This window comes from Poecilia latipinna, unplaced genomic scaffold, assembly GCF_001443285.1.
Source record: "Poecilia latipinna isolate Pla-1442-1.1 unplaced genomic scaffold, P_latipinna-1.0 Scaffold450, whole genome shotgun sequence".
NCBI classification, from domain to species: Eukaryota; Metazoa; Chordata; class Actinopteri; order Cyprinodontiformes; family Poeciliidae; genus Poecilia; species Poecilia latipinna.
In genome coordinates, this window is record NW_015113066.1 from 107,895 (window position 1) to 129,853 (window position 21,959).

General features: G+C 38.5%; 3 protein-coding genes across 5 annotated transcripts in view; 2 read left to right on the forward strand and 1 right to left on the reverse strand.

Annotated features, from left to right (window-relative positions):
* Positions 1 to 5,047: 5,047 nt before the first annotated feature.
* On the reverse strand, positions 5,048 to 9,856 carry sprtn (SprT-like N-terminal domain). The gene is made up of 5 exons (XM_015038732.1): positions 9,259 to 9,856; positions 7,623 to 7,722; positions 7,418 to 7,546; positions 7,058 to 7,331; positions 5,048 to 6,317 (listed from the first exon to the last, which is right to left on the reverse strand). Exons 1-5 carry the CDS (start codon positions 9,591 to 9,593, stop codon positions 5,512 to 5,514), a joined length of 1,644 nt encoding a protein of 547 aa, XP_014894218.1. The 5' UTR covers positions 9,594 to 9,856; the 3' UTR covers positions 5,048 to 5,511.
* A 728-nt stretch (positions 9,857 to 10,584) lies between these two features.
* On the forward strand, positions 10,585 to 16,386 carry exoc8 (exocyst complex component 8). Its single transcript, XM_015038733.1, has 5 exons — positions 10,585 to 11,226; positions 11,944 to 12,589; positions 13,674 to 13,927; positions 14,657 to 14,905; positions 15,714 to 16,386. The coding sequence occupies exons 1-5, from the start codon at positions 10,723 to 10,725 to the stop codon at positions 16,116 to 16,118; spliced, it is 2,058 nt and encodes a 685-aa protein (XP_014894219.1). The 5' UTR covers positions 10,585 to 10,722; the 3' UTR covers positions 16,119 to 16,386.
* A 4,370-nt stretch (positions 16,387 to 20,756) lies between these two features.
* The window catches only part of trim67 (tripartite motif containing 67), a 41,115-nt gene continuing 39,912 nt past the window's right edge, over positions 20,757 to 21,959 (forward strand). For all 3 annotated transcript variants that reach the window (XR_001425788.1, XM_015038735.1, XM_015038736.1), the window contains exon 1: positions 20,757 to 21,767. Coding sequence is in view for 2 of the 3 variants with exons in the window: in XM_015038735.1 (XP_014894221.1) it covers positions 20,958 to 21,767 (810 nt within the window). In the remaining variant the exon portion in view is untranslated. The remainder of the gene's footprint in view (positions 21,768 to 21,959) is intronic.

A 21,959-nucleotide genomic window follows, 5' to 3' on the forward strand; every position in this document is an offset into this window, starting at 1 on the left:
CGGCATGGTGTGTGTAGGGTTTTTTTTGTTTTTTTTGAGGTCATGAAAAGGCGTGTGTGTGTCAAAGACAATAGTTTGAGCACAAAAGAGAGACGACGGTCCTCATTTCCACCCCCAAGCTCTGCTGCGTCCTTCCAACAAAGCAACTTAAAGAACCTTGAAGCTAAAACACAAAAGCATCACGCATGTTCCTCAGGAAGAGAGGGGCAAGTTTACCACACACAGAGATTAAGACTGAACCCTCAGACCCCCAAATTAAAGCTGCAGTGTTTAACTTTTATATAAAAAATATGCTTTTTTACTTATTTGTTAAAACTGTCACCATGTTGTGACAGTTTGTGATGAGACAGGTAATCTGTGAAAAGATGAGCTTCTGCAGAAATGCTAGGCTCCCGACCAAAACCAACCAATCAGAGCCAGGAGGCGGGTCTTTGTGCTGTCAATCAACTCGTGGACATGCCGCTAGAAACAACTTACCTTGAGAGGAAAACGTTTATCCGCCATCATGGTGCTCATGCTAACTAGCATTAGCATTCATGATGGCACTAAGAACCGCCTCCCGGCTCTGATTGGTTGTTTGTACCGCCAGAGGTGGGCAGAGAACCCAAATATTGCACTTAAGTAAGAGTAAAAAAGTAGTTTCTACTGAAGTGCTGAGTAACTGATCACATTATAAATCATTTAACATTTACAAATAATCAGATGGACCAAAATATTACAAAAAAATAACAAAATAAAATCAGTTTGTTTCAATAGAAAACTTGTGAAAATTTAACAATAACTGCAGTTCTATGTCTGTTTATGGTGAATTTTTTATTAAAACATGTTTGTTTTCCATTCAGTGGGCAGAAAATCCAGAAATTTTACTCAAGTAAGAGCAGAAATACTTCATAATAAAATTACTCAAGTAAAAGTAAAAAGTACAGGGTAGTAAAAATACTTCCAAAAGTACTTTTTTGTTTTTTGTTTTTCTAAAAAGTTATTCAAGTGAATGTAACTATTTACTACAAATCTCTGGTTAGCACTCATTAGTTTCATATTACACTCTGATGACATGGTGACAGCTTCAACACATATGTAAAAATCCTATTTCTGTAATAAATGTTTCCTTTCCTAATAATGCTCTTTTATGGATTATTCATCTTACAACACATTTTATTATCATATAATTTCAATGTTTTAATGAAAAAAGCAATGAAAAGAATAAATAATAAATTTAGGAGTGCTATTTCTCTTCTCTCTCTGTTTACCTGAATACTTTTATTTTGAATTAGCTGTGGAGTTTATTCACATAAAACCAACTGGAACAGTGAAGGACATGGACTAGTTTTTAGGATGCTTCTTATTTTGGCTGTTATGGAGGAGAAAGAAAAATGTTCTGGGTCAGATTACAGATTAGATCCAGACCTCAAATGACTCAGTGAATTTTCACAGTACAGTGCTGGAAAACAACGACATGCCGTTAAAAAACATGCAGAGGCAGAGTTTTCCTACTGACCCTAAAACCAACAAAGAAAAACAAAGGATTTTAACATCCTCAGATTTCAAGTAATCACTTTTAAATGTATTTAAATTACAGCTTTTCATTTAATTTAATTTTTAATTGAATTCACTTGGTAATAAAACTGAATATGTTTATGAATTAACAGTTTTTCAAGAACAACAAAGAAACTTCTGAGTTTGAAAAGTTGAAAATTTGCTTTAAAAAGATCATACAGTTTGAGATCAAACTCAAAAATTTTCTAGAAAAAAGGACATTTCTGAGTTTGAAATCTAAAACAATATCAAATTTCTTTGAAATGCAGTTGAGATTTAGATGGTTTTATCTCTACTTATTGAGATTGTTCTACTGATATGCTCCTATATTTAGTTATTTGTAAGTCAGTTTTGTTATTTTCAGCAGCAACTAGACCAAAAGTACTTGGTGAGATTTTGTGTTTTGCGGTTTTAAAATCTCTTCCCAGATCTGAACTAAAAAATCCCCTTAAGTATTTAAAACCTGCTGAATGCTGGTTGTTGTTTCAAATAAATCTGTTAATCTGAATTCTGCATATTTTTCCTTGAGAAGCAACTCAACCATTTAATCCTGCTTCTAAATCTGAGAGTTCAGCCATATGATCGAGGTCAATACGCTGTTTTTCCAGAGATTTACCTTTTTAAAACATTTCCTTCACCGTCATCAACGGCCTTAAAGCTGGAGGATTAGACAAACGATGGAAGATCCATGAAACCCAGCAGGGTTCAGTTAATCCTTGTGGTCAAACGCACAATGGCTTTCAATCTCTGAGTCAAATCCGGCTAATAATGCTCTAAAGATATCCACTTAGGCTTCGCTGGAAAGGAATTACCTGTTAAAAACCACAACAATTACAGTTGGTCGGTTTACCCCAGAAATGGCATCAGAACAGGAGAGACTTTGGGCCGCCGAGAAAAAGAGAAGAATTCTAATTTTAATCTCTGAAATTCTCTGGAAAAACAAGGAAATTTCAGAGTTTAAAAAGTTTAAAGTGGGCTAGAAAAAAACAAAACAAAGAAGCTTCTGAACTTAAAAGTAAAATAACAGCTAAACAGCAATTAGAATTTTGAGGTCAAATTTAGAAATGTTCTAGAAAAAACATGGACAGTTTTGAGTTTAAAAGGTAAAAAAAAAAAAATACTAGAAAAATCTGAAATTTTGAGATAAAACTCAGGAATTTTCTAGAAAAAAATAAGAAAATTTCTGAATTTTCAGATCAATTTCAGACACTTTGTAGAAAAATCTTGGAAATTTCTCAGATTGAAAATTTGTTATAAAAAATCTGGAATTTTGTAAGAAAATAAAGGAAATTTCTGATTTTAGAAAATTTAAGTTTCAGGAAAGAAAAATTAAATTTTGAGATTAATACAAAATTTCAAGAAAAAAACAAGAAAAGTCAAAAACTTGCTAGAATATAATTACAAAATTTGAGCTCAATCTCAGAAAAAACAAGGACATTTCCGAGTTTGAAATGTTGAAAATTTACTAGAAAACACTCAAATTCAAAAATTAAAAACTTTAGAAACGTAGAAATTTTGATGGTTTATCCAAAGTTTTAGTTTTTAGATTAATCTTAAAGTTTCTGATTTTCTCCTAGAATATTTTTCAACTTTTCAAACTAAGAAATTTACTTTTTTTTTATTGAGAAAAGTTTCAATGAAATGTTTGACTTTTGAATCAACATTTCATAATGGGGAGGCTGTTGCAGTAAATTTGCTCCTCCTTTGTTTTGCATCAACAATGACCCTAACACACCTGTCCAGATGAATTCTCCCAAACTGTGAAGGTTTGTTAACGTAGCTGGAATCTGACAGCATCAGCTGCAGAATGAGCTGACTGGTTTCCTTGCAGGACGTCTTCCCCCTCCTGCAGATGCACCGGCCGCTAAGCGTGCCGCGTTATTCTGCTGCAGCAGCAGCTGAGCTGAACTCGGGTCTCGTCTGGGACGCGTCACTGTCAGCGTGAGACTAAAGGCCGACAGGAAGGAGGGAAGGCGGCTGTTGGGGCTCGGGGCGGTTTGGCCTCCCACAGGGAGTCAAAACGCAGCAGCAGGTCAGGAACGAGGAGCAGCAGCTGCTGTGAGCAACGGCGTTTTCCTCACAAAACGATTCTTCATCCTGTCGCCGAACAGGAAACGCATCGGACAAACTGCTTGTGCGTAAGAAACGTGTAAGAGAAAACACTTCTGGAGGTTTAATTACGCCAACAGACGGTTGAAATTGAGAGGCAGTACTTGTTGTTTCTGGAGCGTCTGCGATCAACAGCTGGCCCCACGTAGCCTTGACCTCTGACCTTTCCATTCTGCCCCATTTTCTGCCGAAACACGCCCACAATCCATCTGGGCAACCCTTTGAAGCTGAAAACAATAGCAGAGAAACGCCAACCTATTTTTACTCAAATAAAAGTATTTGGTACAAAGTACTGAGTAATTTATCAAAACAATCTTTGAACTAATTTGAACGACTAAAAAGTGGTAAAATACTGAATTTTGAAATTAGATGGCTTGTAAAAGTTGCTACATTGGAGCATTTGGGACAGTTAAGAAAAATTACAAGAATAAAATAATAAAATACAAGTCATATTATTACAACTTTATTCTTACTTATTAAGAAATATTCTTAGTATGGCCCTAATCCTCTCATCATAGATTATTAGTTGCACTGAAATATTTAGTTTTAGCTTGTCAAATAAATACGTCAAAATTTGCTGCAATACAAAAGTTAAAGTCGTCAAAATAATCTAATCTGCATCCACAAGATCCAAACGTGGAAACGCAGCATTCAGCTTCTAGGCAACACTAATCTGGGAGCAACTTCCAGAAAACTGCATTACTGCTGAAACACTGAGTTCCTTTAAATCCAGACTGAAAACAAACCTGATCAGATCAATAACTGGAACATTGACCAATGAATGAATAATGAAGCAAAATCAATATTAGTTTAATCAATAAAATGATTTATTTGGCAATAGAAAGCTTAGAATATTTTACATCTTTAAAACACACATAAAAACGAAACAACTATAAATACAAAGTGAAGCATCTAAACTGTTTATTTCCTGCAGAAATATCAGAGATAAACATCATCGATCGCGTTTCCCTCTGCAGTGGAAACAGGAAGATGTGCAAAAACAAAAAGCCGACGACAGTGAAACCTGATTCTCCTGATGCAGCTGGAAAGTGAAGGGCAGAGGCACAAATAAACCCCCACAATCCTCAGGGGAGCTTTCTGAGGTCTGCACACGGCGGCCATCTTTAAAACGTTAATTATCTATTCATTTTGAAGGCAGTAAAACTGAAAGAGTTCAGACCTGAGTCGATTCTGCAGAACTGATATGCATCATAAAACAATCAGCTCCACTGACATCATTTCTACGGGAGAGAAGATGAGAACCAACAAGCATCCAAAGGTATCAAAGCTGAAAGGCAACAAGAAGCTGAAATCTACGGAAGGAGATTCGGGCCATTAAGACAAAAAAATAAAGAATTGTGACTTTTTTTCTCAGAATTTTGATCTCAGAACATTAAAGTCAAAATTCTGCTGTCAAAATCTTCTGGAAAAAAAAGTAAAAATTCTGAGATTAAAGTCAAGATTTTGTGAAAATAATTTGGCGGAATTCTGACTAAAAAGTCTGAATTGTGAGATTAAAGTCAGAATTCTCTGAATTTTGAAAAAGAAAAAAAAAATTGCCGAATTTGGACTTTTGATCACAAAAGATTAAAGTCCGAGAGTCAAAATTCTGAGATTGAAGTCAGATTTCTGACTCTTTTCTCAGGGTTATGACTTTTGATTTCAGAATATTAAAGTCAAAATTCTGAAAACAAAATCTAAATTCTGAGAAAAAAGAAATCAGAATTTTCTCAGAATTCTAAGAATAAAGTCAGAATTCTAGCAATTTAATATTAGAGCCAAAATTATTATAATTCTTTTTGGCCCTTATCCTCTTCCGTATAAATTCCTAAAAATCTGTGACAGAGTTTTTAATTTAAACGCCATTCAAGAAAGGCAAGAATCAAGATGCTCGTTAATTTTTTGCTCCTGAATCTTAACCTGGCACACAGGACAGCTGACCATCATCACCAAAGAGGAGGAAGATGAGGAAGTGGAGGAAGATGAGGAAGTGGAGGAAGATGAGGAAGAGGAAGAGCTCCTACTGTGAAGAGATGCTGGGGTGGCGGCAGACGCCGTCTGTGTCTTTCCCGTCTCCCTCGCTGCTGCTGAGCTGCTGCTCATTGTCTTCTCAAAGAAATCAAAGATGCTGGCTGAGGTGCTTCGGTCGTCCCGCAACCTTTTCCTCGACTCCTGGCCTCCATTTTGAACCCCAGAGTCGCTGAAATACTTGGACTGAGACGGCGTTGCAGCGCCGCCTGCAGGTGCTGCTGGTTTTAGAGGCGAAAGCTGCAAACTGGAGTTGGATGTAGAGGAAGGGGAAGTCTCTGTGGTTTCTCCTGACTTCCTGATGGTGGCGCTGTTGAACAGATCCTGAATGGAAGCTTGTCTCATCCTCTCTCCCTGAGATTTAGGAACTTTCACCGGCGAGCCGTTAACGTTGACGAACACTCTGGTGTTTCCGACGGATCTCTTCGCAGGAGGTTTTACTCCGAAAGAGGGTCGGGCGTTTGAGATGGAGTTGGTTTGATCCGATAAGCCGGAGCGAACTGGAGAGGAGACGGAGCTGGACGAAGAAGGCACTGATGGCGAGCGAGATGGAGAGGAAGAGGAGGAGATTTGGGACTTCCCTCCCAGCAGGAAGCCTCTCCCGCTGAAAGGGATGACGTTCCTGATGTCCTGAGATCCAGAAGCTGGGAACAAAAACAGCAAGTGTCAAAATAAGGCAGGAGCGAACGGTTATTGTAGAAATTGATTACTGTCTCAAATATTCTGACAATTAATTGATTATTCTGATGATTAATCAATTATTTTTTGAAGATTAATCAACTATTCTAACAATTAATTGATTATTATGATGATTAATTGAATAAAAAATTGGCACCTTCTGCTGATTTTTCATTTAACCACCTAAGCTTACTGTATGAAATATTAGAAAAAAATCAAATAATACAAATAAACAATTCATTTCCTTTTTTACTTAAGGAAAAAACATTTTCTTGCCAATCTTTATTATACGCTTTATTACCTCTGCAACTAAAAAAATATATAATTTTAGCTTTAATATATGAAGCTCAGCTGTGTTGATTACTTTTTAAAGTAACTGATTAATAGAAGATTTTATTTACAGAATTTGAAACAGGTGAAGACTATGCCACTAGAACATATTTACAGAAAAAGGACTAATCTTAAATTAAAATTATTTCTTTTTCAAACTGTTTTGCCTTAATTAATACTCTGAGTGTGTTGTTCTTTCAACAAATTGCCTTTTTTTTGAGTCTGTATTCTCCACTTAACAATTAATCGATTACTAAATTAGTTGACGATTATTTCAATCAATTAATCACGATTAATCGTATCATCCCTAATCAAAACCAACCGAACTGCTAGGAAAGTTAAACCTGAACACTGGTAAAAGGTAAAACCAAATCACCTTTGACTGTTTCTGAAGGCTTCCCATTCCCTGCTGTCTTCTTCTCCGAGGTCTTCTTGTTTTTTTTCCCGTATCCTTCAGGCTCTTTGACCTTAGTGTAAGTCCCACCGCATGACCTCCGGTGGTCCTCCCACCAGGGGTCCAGAGAGGACGGGGCCCGGTTCATGGCCCTCTTCACGTACCCAAAGTAAGGCTTGCGGTTCTGGCAGGGCCCGTTGCATCGCCACCAGTGCTGCCGGTAGACGTCGACTTCATCATGGAAGCTGTGGTAGATCTAAAAAGACAACAACAAATGCAAATTTCAGATCAAACTGAGGATCATCAGCTGATGGAGCTCAGTGGAGAAGGAAATACGCCTACAGTGATTTTGGTCCCGCTGGCCTTGTTGATCCTGTTCATGTGTTTGCAGAACTCGGGTCCGTGTCCGTCTCTGTCTCGGTTGTTCTGGGTCACAAACAGGAGGGCGTGGATCATTTCATGGAGGAGAGTCTGTGAAACAAACAGGTAGCAACATCAGTATATTAGAAATACAAATAAAAATCTTTCTTTTACAACAGAGTCTGACCTCAACCAAGTCTTTTCTGGGCCTCAGCTTCAGCAGAGGCTCGCTGAGCCGGATCGAACAGAGTCCGCCTCGGCCTTCATAAGAGCACACACCGGCACACCTACAGAAAAACAACAACAAAAGCAGGAAACTGCTTATTATTTATTCAGAACATTAACATTTGCATGATTAATTTAAATTCTTAAACACCTCGTTTTTCTTTACTACTTTATGAAAAGAAAGGAATATGATATCTATAAATATCAGTTACTGGCCATTAAATTAATATCAGATATAAATCAGTGCATTCCTGCATGTCTGAAAGTTTAAACTGATTTTAATGTGTAAAATAAACAAAAGAAAATAAAAAAGAGCAGATGAAAAATGACAAAGCTACAGAACATTTGATGAAATAAAAGATCTGACTGACAGAATGCATATTTTCACACCATTTCCAGGGATTATTTGAATGATACATTTTATCTTGTTAAAATTGTTTTTGAGGTCAATATTTTGATTTGTTATTAAAGGAAATATTCATAATTACTCCTCTGGGAATCACAATCTTGTTTTCTCTGCTCAGAATATAAACCTTTTACTCAAAGGCAACCTGTAGAGAAAGTAGTCACGGAAAGCAGACGAAACTTCTCAGCATTGTTTTGACGTTACTGATAGGATTGCTCTTTGCCAGCCACATGAATTAGTGTTTTCTGAAATGGTTCTGCTTGTTCTGTGTTTTGAAATTAGCTCCCACTGCCATGGAAAGGAAGTTTTATGTTCAGTTGCTGAGATTTGGAAAGTGCTGTGGAGTGAAGTTCACAGTGAGGTCAGGGGAGGAGGACTGCTCTGTCCACATGTATTTTGTGGTTCTGAATGAGTCTCCTGAGGTTTTGTGTATTGCGAACCGGGGGTCACTTTTACGACCCGGCATCCTCATTTTGGGCTGGACTCCACCCGGACTACTCCCCGTCACTGATCCGGTTTGTGGTTCTCCTCATGGACACAAACAGCTACATGTGTTTCCATTGACTAGTCATCATTCCTCCTCATCAACAGGAGATGTTTTGGACTAGAAGGGCCAGGATATGAGAATTTTTTTTATTACAAGATTATACTTATAATATTAGCAAATAAATGAAAATTGCCAGAAAAAACGTCTTGTAAATGTGAGAAAATTGTTTTCTTGAGAAAAAAAAGTTATCAGGTTCTCTTGTGACCACCTTAGTCCATGCAGTTCTTTCTTTCTTCTAAATTGTTTGTATGACCTTTTAAACATCCTGCTACTGAGAACAATTTCAAAGGTTAAGTATTTCTATTAGGTATTATGTATTACCTATAACATTTACACAAAAATATAGGTTCACAAGATGTTCAACATTCCTCATTTTCATGAGGAATATTCTCTCATTCAAAGTCCAAATAAATAAAAGTTAAATTATATCACTCTGAACTAATAAGGAGTGCACGGGCCAAAAGATCCCAATATAAAAAAATAATAATTCAAACACCCCCAATCGATCATTCAATTTAATCGATTAATCGTCCACATCTACTTCCACCCAAACTTTGAAAATCAGAAGCATCAGTCTATGATTTTGTGTTGAGAAATGCTGATATTTCTGCCTTATTCCTAATGATTAAATAAAAAGTGTCTTACAGAGTCATTCTGGGGCTCCACTTGACCTCCACTCCGTTGAGTTTTCCCCAGAAGAACATGTCGTTGAACTCCAGAAACATGGACCTCAAGTCCGGGTTGGGGTCCAGCATCTCCCAGGACTCGTCTACGATGCTCAGCGGCCTCTCGGGCTGAGCGGTCGGCGGCTTCCAGCGGGTAACAGCGCCGCTGCCACCTCCATGTGGCTCAACTTTCTGTTTCTTACTGCTATGTCCGAAGCCATCCTCCAGAAAACAGTCCGGTGGGATCTGAGAAGTCTGGTATTCGGTGTCGAACTGTTCCTGAAGCTGAATGGCGAGCAGGAAATCAGCATCCATGACAACAACAACTAGCAGGAGGCTAACTAGCTTTGTTGCCGGATATTCATGTAAAATAAAAACAATCTAAGTTCTGGAGTGAACAACAACTTCGACCAGATCATAATAAAATCCTATCAGAGTAAAAGTGCGCTGGTTTTGGTCATATTTCCTAATTAAGCCACATTTTCTAAGCCAAGAGTAACAGATAACTGCCGATTTGCTAAAAACTAGAGCCGATAAGTCAAAGTGCTGCAGTGCAAATGATGTATTTCCGGTAGTGTTCAAAAATAAAAGCACAAGTTTCTGGAGTAGCTTTAGTCATTTGGCAGATTTTCGACATTTTTGTTTAAAATCTAAATAATAAAATTACTTAAACTAAAACTCTCAATCAATAAAATACATTTTTCCTTTATTTACGAGATTTTCAGCGTTAATTCATAAACTTGATTACGCTTTCCTGTCCAAACCTGACCCGGATGTTGTTCTACGGTCAAGTCAAATATACTTTGAATTTTACATATCAAAAATAGATTTGTTTAATATTTAATATATCGAGGTGGGTAAATACTCAGAGCATAAGAGTAGGACTACTTCAAAAATATTGTTTTACTAAACTAAAAGTAAAAAGTATCAGTTCAAGAAAATACTGTAGTAAGAATAAATAGGATATTTGGTAAATAGTCTGTCAGAATTCTGAAGGAAAAAAAATTAAAATGCTGAGAAAAAAAACGAAAAAAGTCGAGATATCTGAGATTAAAGTTAGAACTCTGAAAAATTTAATATATCTGAGAGAAAAATAAGAAATTTTATCTCGGTGTCCTTAATTAAATTCTGTGGTAAAATTAATTAATTAAATAAATAAATAAATAAATAAATAAATAAATAAATAAATATACGTGATTCAATACAAACGTTCTATTTCTATTTTATTGTATTTTATTTAGCTGTGTGGGTTAGAGCTTACCTTCCCAATATGGCGGCGCCGTTGGCGTGCCAATCCCCGTGACGTTCACAACCCGGGTGTCCACCTTCAAACAACTTCCTGTTTGTGTATTAGCGGATATGAAGGAGTTTTTCCGCTGTTCTCATTCCTCTCCTTCCCAATTCTACTTTTGATTTAATACCTGACTAAAACTGAGGACTAAAGATGTCTGAAACCGGGAACCGACTACGGAAGCTTCTCGAATCGCCCAATTTCGACCCGCAAAGCTACGTCAAGCAGTTGTCCCAGCAGTCCGACGGAGACAGAGACCTGCAGGAGCATCGGCAGAAAATCCAGAATCTGGCCGACGAGACGGCCCAGAACCTCAAAAAGAATGTTTACAAGAACTACAGGCAGTTCATCGAGACGGCCAAGGAGATCTCATACCTGGAGAGCGAGATGTACCAGCTGAGCCACATCCTGACCGAGCAGAAGAGCATCATGGAGAGCATCACTCAGTCCCTGCTCTCCACGGATAAAGATGAGACCTCCAAGGAGATGCAGGCAGCCTTCCCCAAGGAGACAGAGGAGCTGAAGCAGAGGACGCTCACTTCCCTGCTGGAGAAGGTGGAAGGAGCAAAGAACATCATGGACACCCCGGGGAGGCACCTGGTCTACAATGGAGACCTGGTAGAGTTTGACGTGGACAACATGTCGCCCATCCAGAAGGTGAAATGAAATCATTATTTAGAATGGGTAAAATGTTAGCAAAAGCGAATGAGAAGAAAACAAACACAATGATAATAATCAAACATAAAAAATAGGGCTACAACTAGTAATCGATTATCTTGACGATTAATCGAATAAAACACGTTCTACAATTTTCTCATTTAACCACTGAAGTCTTTTGCTGTTCAATGTTAGAAATACATCAAAACATATAAATAAAAAATTCAATTCCTTTTTTAAATAAGAAAATAAACATTTTATTGCCTACAATGCAACATTCCTTTAGTAAATCTGAACAAGTGACGCTAAAGCTAAAAACATATTCACAGACAAAGGTGTTGTTAACTTGAACACAAAATGTTTGTTTTTTGTACATTTTTGGCTTAAGTGCTGCTCTGAATGTGTTGCTGTTTTCAGTAAATTGATTTAAAAATATATTTATATGTCCACCAGGAAAAGAAAACACAAGTTCAACTAAATATATGTGATTTCTGTGGTTCATAATATGTAGACTAAAATAAATATTGGTGATTTTAGTACAAAAAATAATTTTTCCTTGACAACCATGCTTGCCATCAGTGACTGGTGGATTTGTTTCAGCGAATCAAGCCTGTGGAAACATCTGTCCCAAGTCATATCAAAGTTTTTTATTTTGTTCAATAATCTGGTGCACAAAATAATCTTTAATTGGTTTGGCACACTTCTTGTTTTCACCAGGTTCACGCTTTCCTCATGAATGACTGCCTGCTGATCGCCACCTGGTTACCCAACCGCAGAGGCACGGTGAAGTACAAATACAACGCCTTGTACGACCTTGAGAGCTTCGCCGTGGTGAACGTGAAGGACAACCCCCCCATGAAGGACATGTTCAAGATCCTCATGTTCCCCGACAGCCGCATCTTCCAGGCGGAGAACAGCAAAGTGAAGAAAGAGTGGCTGGAGATCCTGGACGAGACCAAGAAGAACAAAGTTTCCAAGGAGAAGCACAAGAAGGAGGAGGAGGTCCCCATGTCTCCGGTGCGGGCCGAGGTGTCCACCAACCCCTTCGACATGGAGGACGAGGAAATGGTGGAGTCGGAGGACGGCGTGGATCTCAGCATGGAGTGGATCCAGGAGCTGCCGGAGGATCTGGACGTGTGCATCGCGCAGAGGGACTTCGAGGGCGCAGTGGACCTGCTGGACAAGCTGAATGAGTATCTGAAGGACCAGCCGGCGACGCCCAAGGTGAAGGAGCTCCGGGCGAAGGTGGACGAGCGTGTGCGGCAGCTGACGGAGGTTCTGGTGTTTGAGTTGTCTCCAGATCGCTCCCTTCGCGGTGGACCTAAAGCGACCCGACGGGCGGTGTCCCAACTCATCCGACTTGGTCAGTGTTTCTCAAAGTGGAGGAAAATGAGAAAACAAATATGAAAAACTACACTTTCCAGTCATAAATTTAAAGTTTAGTAGTTATTATTATAATATACAAGTTAAAAAAAACTTATTGAATATGGAGGTAAAAGTTAGGAAATGGAAATTCAGGAGAACACAATTAATCAGACTGGCAGTCAAATTGACTGCCAATCAAATTTATCAAGTTGCTTTGCTCCTCTAGCTAGAAATGGAACAATTTCTGATAAGAAAAAAACTGCAGCTGCTTCAAAAGGCGACACTGTGGAGACTAAATAAAATTTGATGTGATAAATAGTAAAAATATTACTTTTTTTAATCAAAAGGGGAGGTGGAGGTGGAAAATTGTACCTGGTAATATAGCAACAATATGTTATCTGAGAAAATGTTCCACCACAGAACATGTTGCCAAGTAAAATCAGAAGGTATGAGGTTAGCATTTATGCTAAACGAAAGTAATAATTATTGAAGAAAAAATAAAAATTTGAAAAAAATTGTAAAATTCTGTTTTTTTACATATTTTGTAGCATTGTCTGTGGGCTTACTAAGGGGGTCTCTGGCTAGAAGCTAACACTATTTGGGCGACCATGAACTATCTCTCTCTCTCTCTTTGGTTACCTAGCAACTCACTCACTCTTTGGTTACCTAGCAACAGCCTGTTGAGTAACTGGCGCAGCAGCAGTTTAAAGTTTTGCCACAGTGCCTCATAACTGCTTAAAAAAAACACAGGGGGGTTGGGTAGTATTTCAGATCTTTAAATAATGTTTTTCAGCCAACTGTCCAGGCCTTTTCCAGCTTATTGACTTTGTCGCTATTTTTTTTTTAGCAAATTTTCAGACAAAAAAAAAAAGGTATTTGCAGGTCAGGCACTCCAAAGCTGTAATCATTGCACCACTAAACCAAATCAAAACTAGAAAAGTGTAACAAAACATTGAGAACTGTTGATCAAACCCCCCACAGAAACATATTTGAATAAATACCAAGGTCCAGACTTCTGTGTCGTACTGGAAAATCAGTGATACTTTAATGTATCACTGTGTAATGGATTCTGCTGATTTCAGGTCAGTCCACCAAAGCGTGCGAACTCTTCCTGAAGAACCGCGCCGCCGCCGTCCAGACAGCGATCCGGCAGCTTCGCATCGAAGGAGCCACGCTTCTCTACATCCACAAGCTCTGCAACATCTTCTTCACCAGCTTGCTGGAAACCGCCAAAGAGTTTGAGATGGACTTCGCGGGCAACACGGGCTGCTACTCGGCCTTCGTGGTCTGGTCCAGGTCGGCCATGACCATGTTTGTAGACGCCTTCAGCAAACAGGTCAGCGAAGACGCTAAGAGACAGGTTCAAAGGTGTTTTCACACCTGATGGTCTGGTAGATTTGGCTCAATTGTGGACCAAAATAGCAACATTTGTTACATTTTCATGGTTCTCGTAGATATAAAAAAAAGGAGTAAATTTCCGCCAAAAAAACTTTTTCTACAAGAAACACGGAAATGTCTGAGTTTCAAAAGCATAAAATTTGCAAGGCAGAAATCAGAATCTTTTAGATTAACCAGAAATTTTTTAGAAAAATGTGGAAATTTCTGAGTTTCAAAAGTTGAAAAGTTGCTAGGAAAAGCTAAAAAATAATTTGGATTAATCTTTTAAATCTTCTAAAAAAGGTGAAAATTTGGTAGAAAAAAATCAGAAATGTTGAGATTGATCTCAGAAATTTTCTGGAATAAAATAGAAAATTTCCGAGTTTCAAAAGTCAAAAATTTAAGTTTATAAAAGTTTTAAACTCTGACTCTGAAATTTTGAGGTTGATCTTGTACATTAAATGGAAAAAGGGTTTGGGCTCATTTTTGGTTGTATTTACCCAGAATGCCATGTGCTGCAGTTCACTTCCTGCTTTTGGAGCGGAACCCGCTCTGCTTTGCATTCTCATCTGGATTCAAACCTCACCAGAGTTCACTTCAACCGTACAGAGGCCGAGGTTTTTAGGTGCACCAAGGTGCTTGTTATAGAAATATTCTTCAGCTTAATGAATGTTTTCCACTTTTTCAGGTGTTTGACAGTAAGGAGAGTCTGTCCACAGCAGCCGAGTGCGTGAAAGTGGCCAAAGAGCACTGCCAGCAGCTAACCGAGATCGGCCTGGACTTGACCTTCACTCTGCAGTCACTGCTGGTTAAGGACGTCAAGGCGGCCCTGCAGAGCTACAAGGATATCATCATCGAAGCCACCAAGCACAGGAACTCAGAGGAGATGTGGAGGAGGATGAACCTGATGACCCCTGAGGCTTTGGCCAAACTCAAGGTGGCGCCGACTGCCATTGTCCCATCTTTTGTCCTGCTTTCTGTATTGTTCTCAGCTTTTGGAAGCTGAAGTATTTTGCTATATTTTGTAAGATTCCTTTTTAAGGCAAAAAAATTACCAAAAGATACACAAAGAAGAAGAAACATTGGGTGGAAAAATGCCTTTTCTGAATTATAACTCACATGAATGTGGATACACTGTAAAATTTATGAAAGACTCAGATTTATTAGTTTTAGTTTAGCAAACAATTGTTTAATACACGATTAATCATTTAGCAAACAATTAATTGCTTACTAAATGATTAATAAATTACTAACCAATTAATCTATAGTTTACTAATCAATTGTAAATGAAAAAATAATCTAGGTTTTAATTATTTAGTAAACGATTGTTTAATAAACGATTAATCATCTAGCAAATGATTAATGGCTTACTAAACGATTAATTGTTCACTAAATGATTAATCGTGTACTAACCGATTAATCTATCAAATACCAAACAATGGTAAATGAAAAAAGTTTTTAAGCTTGTAGTAAATGATTGCTTAGTAAACATTTAAGTCTTTGCTAAATTATGAAATGCTTAGTAAACAATTGTTCACTAAACGTTTAATTGCTTACGAAATGATTAATTTGTCATTTATTAAATAATTGGAAACAAAAATATCATTTAGTTATTAATCATTTAGAAAACAATTGATTATTAGATTAGTTGAGGATTATTTCAGTAATTGATTAATCATGATTAATCCGATTAATCATTTCAGCTCTAAAAGCAACACAAATATTTTTTTGCTCTCCTGTTGCAGGAAGAGATGCGCAGTTGTGGTATCAACTTCCAGCTGTACACAGGCGACGACTGCTGGGTCAACCTGAGCTACACGGTCGTAGCCTTCACCAAGCAGATGATGAGCTTCCTGGAGGAAGGCCTGAAGCTCTACTTCCCCGAGCTGCACATGGTGCTGCTGGAGAGCCTGCGGGAGATCATCCTGGTGGCTGTGCAGCACGTCGACTACAGCCTGCGCTGCGAGCAGGACTCCGACAAGAAGTCCTTCATCCTGCAGAACGCCAGCTTCCTGCACGACACCGTGCTGCCGGTGGTGGAGCGGCGCTTCGAGGAGGCTGTGGGGAAGCCGGCCAAGCAGCTGCAGGACCTGAGGAAGAGCACGAGGCCGGTGCGGATCAACCCTGACAGCACCACTTCCTTGGTTTGAGGCGGTCGGGAACGCCCACACATCCGTTCCCTCCATGCAATTTCACAGCTGACTGAAACACTAATTGCTGCTTTTTGTTGAGAGGCTGCAGCAGCAGCAGCAAAATGAAAACAGTAAGCACACCATTTCTGTTGTCACATAAAGGTTTATTTTAGTTTATGAAAATAATTCCTCATCCAGAGTTGGACATAGCAAATACACTGCAAAAACAAAATCTTACCAAGTATCTTAGTGTAGTTTCTAGTGTAAATATCTTATTACACTTAAAACAATAAGCAATAGAAGCTTGTTTTATGTCAATAATTCCCTAATATTGATGAAAAGTTCCAGTTCTATTGGCAGATTATTTCACTTATAACAGGGAAAAATGTCTCGTTATAAGTAAAATAATCTGCCAGAGGAACTAGTCATTTTTCTGCAATTTTAAGAAATTATTGACTTAAAACAAGCTCCTGTATCTTGCTGAGAAGTTACTGATGTGTAAGTTTTGTCTTATTTCAAGTAGACTAAGGATTTGCGCTAGAAACTAGACCAAAATTACTTGACAAGATTTTGTGTTTTTGCAGTGGATACACTTTATGCTTCTTTATCTCTTCCATAAATGCATTTTTTTTGCAAAATTTAATAATCAAATGCAGATTTTTTTTAATGTTTGCATAAAACAAAGATATTGGCTTCAGTTTAACAGGTTTACCCATCACTAATGTTGATTTTCATGCTGTTAAAATACACAAGATGTTTACAATGGTGCATTAGGGCCATCATAGATTAAAAAAACAAAAGGAGTAAATTTCCACCAAAAAATGTCAGAAATTTTCAAGAAAAATCTTGGAAATTTCTGAGTTTGAAAATTTGTAATAAGAAAGCAGAGAAATTTTGAGATTAATCTAAAAATTAGATATAAATCTCTCTCTCTCTCTCTCTCTCTCTCTCTCTCTCTCTCTCTCTCTCTCTCTCTCTCTATATATATATATATATATATATATATAAAATTTCTTAGAATAATCTACAAGTTTCTGAGTTTGTTGTTGGAAATGTACCCTCTATTTTTTTTAAATCTACAGTGGCCCTAATCCGCCGTCGTAGATTTGTTGTTTGTTCATGTAAATTTTGAGATTTTGAGGCAGCCATTTTGTATGTTGGATGAAAAGGGATGAATAAACTATGCCATTATGTCGAATGTGAGTTTTTTTTTACTTTAACACATTTTAATGATTTATTTCAGACATAATAGAAACAAACAAAAGTGATTAATTAATAAAGCACAGCAGTAATGTTTAGTACAAACATTACTTGCAGATCAAGCAAAATGTCTAACAAGCAGAATCAACTATCAATATATTGACTTTATCTTACTACAGTTAAACCAGAGACATCAAGAGAATCAAAAAATCCCAAAGTTATCCCAAATATTTCAGTTGTTTTAAATAATCCTGGATCTCAGATTGGAAGATCAGAACTTGTTTAATAAGAGACTTGTGAGGATGTTTCTGTTATTTTTTTTACTGAAAGTTTTAATTTGAATCATTATTATGAAGAGCTGTCGCCCTCTTGTGGCAGGTTAGTATCAGCAAACAGATCTTTACAAACAGAAACTCATAACTTACTTTAATATCTTCAGTCATAAGTGGTCTTTATTGGAGAAAATCTCAGAGATGGCAGCCAAAAAGGCAAAATCAATGCAGATGAAATTATTTAACTGGAGTGTGAGGTGAAATTAATGTTGGAATTCAAACTTTAATGTCCAAATTCTGACATTTTTCTCAGAATTAAGATTTTTTTTTCTCAAAATTAGATTTTTTTCTTAAGAATTCGGGATTTAATCTCAGAATTCTGACTTTAATGTCCGAATTCTGACTTTTTTTCCTTGTAGTTGTGAATCTCAGAATTCTTTTTTTTTTCTCAGAATAAGAATTGTTTAAATTGTTTATGCATCATAATCTCTAATCTAGTCTCAAAACTCAAATTTACAGAGTAAATTTGGGTCAGACTTTCAGTGTGGATGAAGTGCAGATTAAATCCTATAGGAAGAAACAGTTGTGTTATTTTAATATACTAACAATTGATGTACACCTAATAATCTTTGGTTACTAATTTTGAATTTTGACACAGAATTAGAATTCTGAGGGCAAAAATCAGAGTTCATTTATTTTCTGTTGCCCTAATCTTCCATAAACTTGTGTTACTGAAGGCAATAAAAGTGGAGAAAATGTCTTGTCTGAGGAGATTTATGTGGCATTGTTCACACAAAGATGTGCACAGATCCTCATTTCACAACAAAGCACATGCGAAAGGCAGGTAATGTGATGCTAACAGGGCTGATAAATGGGAAATCTGTTCCAGGATGTGGGATTGATGCGGCTCCCTGAGGGACCCCAGTCTCTGCTGCCGCTGTCTGCTCCGTTAAATGTCCAGCTAACACAAAGGGCTAACGTGACAAACACAAAGGTTACTCGGTCGATCCGCTGCAGAGGCTCCCTCGTCCATTTTTAGCGTGTTTGGGATCCATCTGATAGTCATTTGGTGGAGAATGTGTTTCCACCAGCGATCATGTTTCACCCTCATCATCACTCCGACGGCAGAACGGACGCAGAATTATGATCTTTATCACGGCCGCCATTATTGTTGACATAATGATGTCAGTTAAGACCCATTTCTGTCTTGTTAGGAGACTGTTTGCTACTACTGGGAAATTAATTAAATGAAAAGAAAAGTTGCTTTTAAAAGTTCACCTTTGTTTAGCTAACTCTATTAGCACTGTGCTTTGGAATTACCTGAGGAAAATGCATTGCGTTTTGTTTGAAAAGGTACATTTTAAAGTGAGATTAGTTGTAGACCCTAGTTGTAATTGTGCCAAAACCAAGTGAAATTTGCCCTTGGTAAAAAAAACAAAACAACAAAAAATAACTTTCTGGCATCTACATTATTTTTTTCCTCAATAAAATTGGAAAAATCCATCTAACTACAATGGTGTATATAGGGCCATAGCAGAAAAGGGAGCAGTAAATTGTGGCAAAAAAACTCATACATTTTTACATTACCTTAAAAACTTTCTAGAAAAAGCTTGGACATTGCTGAGCTGCAAGAGTCAAAATTAGCAAGAAAAAACTCAGATTTTGAGATTAATTTCAGAAATATTCTACAGCAAATAAGGAAACTCTTTGAGCCCTAAAAGTAGAAAAGTTTAAACTTTTGGAAATTTTTTAATTTTAATTTTTTTTTTATTTCACACTCACATTTCAAAGTTTTTTATTTAATTTATTTTTAGAACATTTCTGAGAATCTCAAATTGTATGTGTTTTTTGGTAGAAATTTACACCTACATAGGTAAAACCAGCTGACCAAATATGCTGGAGTTCTGCTTGGGTTGCTAGGAGATGTGCTCAGCTGGGGTTGCTAGGTAATGATGCAGTGCCCATACATAGTAACTGAACAGTCAGGAGGTTTTCAAAAAACACTAATTTATTGTCAAAATGGCTGTGTGCGTGTGTGTGTGTGGGGGGGGGTGTTTTAAAGCACTTTAGCTGTTTTTATAAGCAGTTGAGACCCAAGTGGAAGTACAAAAATGTGGAAAATGTGAATTTTGCGTAATAGATTCTCTTTAATGGTCCACTGAATAAAACTGATTTAACACTAAGCTGCTAGCAAATTCTTCCCTGGCTTCATTTGCTCCTGTCTTTATTCTAGGCAAGACATACAGGGTAATAATCTCATTATCCATAGAGGTCTGAGGTGTTGTGTTTGTCTGAGCTGTCCTATTCTTGCATTAGAAGATCCTGCCAAGAAGCATTTGACTTCAGAAAACAGCCAAATACCCCCCTGAGACAGCTGTAGCTGCCACATCCAGCCAGGCAGGGGTCCAGAGACAGACTGGGGGTTTACTGGAGAGATTACAAGTCTCAGCTGGGGATCTCCCCCAGTCAGTATGTTTGTTTGTCATACTGAATATATTGAGTCATTGTAAATCAACATGTGAAGACTGGAAACCATTCTTATAATGGCTGACCACTGACGTGTGAGTGGCACCTGCAGAAAGCCTGCAGCAACACTGCCAAATGTCCCATGCAAGCGAGAGCCATTTCTGTAGTTTTCACGATAAGACCGTAAAGCTGCAGTATGTAACTTTACTATGAAAACTAAACTAAACCAAAGATTACATATTTGTTGAAGCTGTCACCATGAAGCATGTCATAATAATACATTTTACTGGACGATAAATTGTTCCAGAAGTTATTACAATAATGTTGTTTTGAGACAATTTTTAAGTAATAACGTTATAATAATGCAAGGACACATTTTCAGAAATCAATAAAATTTAACTTTAAAGTGTAATGGACTTTCAACACTGGAACTGGAAGACAATTTAAATATCCAAAATAAACAAACAAAACAACAGCAACAACAAATAAAATGAATTATAGTCTCTCTTAAAAAGGGGGGAATGGGGGTGTTAAATGAGACCAAAACATCAGACTGAGTTTCTTTTAGCATATTTTCAGCTTTTCAAGCTCAGACATTTTCAAGATTTTTTTCTAGAAAATTTCTGAGGATAATATCAAAATTTCAGTTTTTTGGTGGATTTTTACTCCTCTTTTATTATTATTATTATTATTATTATTATTATTATTATTATTATTATTATTATGTATCTACAATCGCTGTATTTTTATATCCGATACTTTTCAAAGTCATGAAATTACCGTTATAAATCACATCAACCCACACGTCACCGCTCTCGGTCGTGCGCATGCGCAGACCAGTGCAGGGAGCTGTCCGCGGCAGTTGGTGCTCGAGCGTTTTACCCGCAGCAGCTTCACCGGACACATCGCTACCGGAGACATGGAGGAAGAGCTAAAATGCCCCGTTTGTGGTTCCTTCTTCAGGGACCCCATCCTGCTGCCGTGCTCCCACAATGTCTGCCTGCTGTGCGCCCGGAACATCACCGTCCAGACGCCGGACGGGGAGACTCCGGTCCAGAGCCGAGCCTCCGGAAGCTCCGACTACGACTACCTGGACATGGACAAGATGAGTCTGTACAGCGAGACGGACAGCGGCTACGGCTCCTACACCCCCTGCCAGTTGAAGTCTCCGAACGGCGTTCGGGTATTTCCGCCGGTCGCCCCGCATCGGAACTGCTCCCTCACCTGTCCGCTGTGCCACCGGAGCGTGTCCCTGGATGAGCGGGGTCTCCGGGGGTTTCCTCGGAACCGGCTTCTGGAGGCCATTGTGGTGCGGTACCAGCAGACCCGCGGCATCCCGTGTTCGGCATCCCCCTCCGCGGTGAAGTGTCAGCTGTGCGACCGCAACCCGGTGGTCGCCACGGTGATGTGCGAGCAGTGCGACGTCTATTACTGTAACGCCTGTCAGCAGCGGTGCCACCCGTCCCGCGGTCCGCTGGCGAAGCACCGCCTGGTACCGCCGCCGTCGCCGAATCAAGCGGCTGGAGGAGCAGCGAGCGGCGGCGGTGCTGGGGGTCAGCAGCCGGTGCTGACCGCGCGGAAAGCGGGGACCTGCGTGGATCATGAGGCGGAAAACTTCAGCATGTACTGCTGCAGCTGCAAGGCTCCGGTGTGCATGAAGTGTTTGGAGGAGGGGAAACACGCCAAGCACGACGTCAAACCGCTGGCTGTGATGTGGAAGCAACACAAGGTGAGCGCATACTTCATTTTTTATGCTCCATAAGGATCGTTTTTTCAGTAACACTGAGGTTTTTGGGCTTATTTTAGAGATAAATATTAATTTCTGCTGCATTTCGTTACGTTGCCTCAGAAAGCTCCTTTGGCAAGGATGTCCAAAGTGCGGGCTGCGGGCCCTTTGTGGCCCTCGGGCTGATTTTTTTTT

What these genes read in the sequence shown, in the direction of transcription:
- sprtn (XM_015038732.1), bottom strand. Translation starts at nt 9,593, where the DNA reads ATGGATGCTGATTTCCTGCTCGCCATTCAGCTTCAGGAACAGTTCGAC. An exon ending in CCAGCGGGACCAAAATCACT is followed by an intron (nt 7,332 to 7,417) that starts GTAGGCGTATTT and finishes TTGTCTTTTTAG; the next exon opens with ATCTACCACAGCTTCCATGA. An exon ending in GCCTTCAGAAACAGTCAAAG is followed by an intron (nt 6,318 to 7,057) that starts GTGATTTGGTTT and finishes TTTTGTTCCCAG; the next exon opens with CTTCTGGATCTCAGGACATC.
- exoc8 (XM_015038733.1), top strand. Translation starts at nt 10,723, where the DNA reads ATGTCTGAAACCGGGAACCGACTACGGAAGCTTCTCGAATCGCCCAAT. An exon ending in ACATGTCGCCCATCCAGAAG is followed by an intron (nt 11,227 to 11,943) that starts GTGAAATGAAAT and finishes TGTTTTCACCAG; the next exon opens with GTTCACGCTTTCCTCATGAA. An exon ending in AGGCTTTGGCCAAACTCAAG is followed by an intron (nt 14,906 to 15,713) that starts GTGGCGCCGACT and finishes CTCCTGTTGCAG; the next exon opens with GAAGAGATGCGCAGTTGTGG.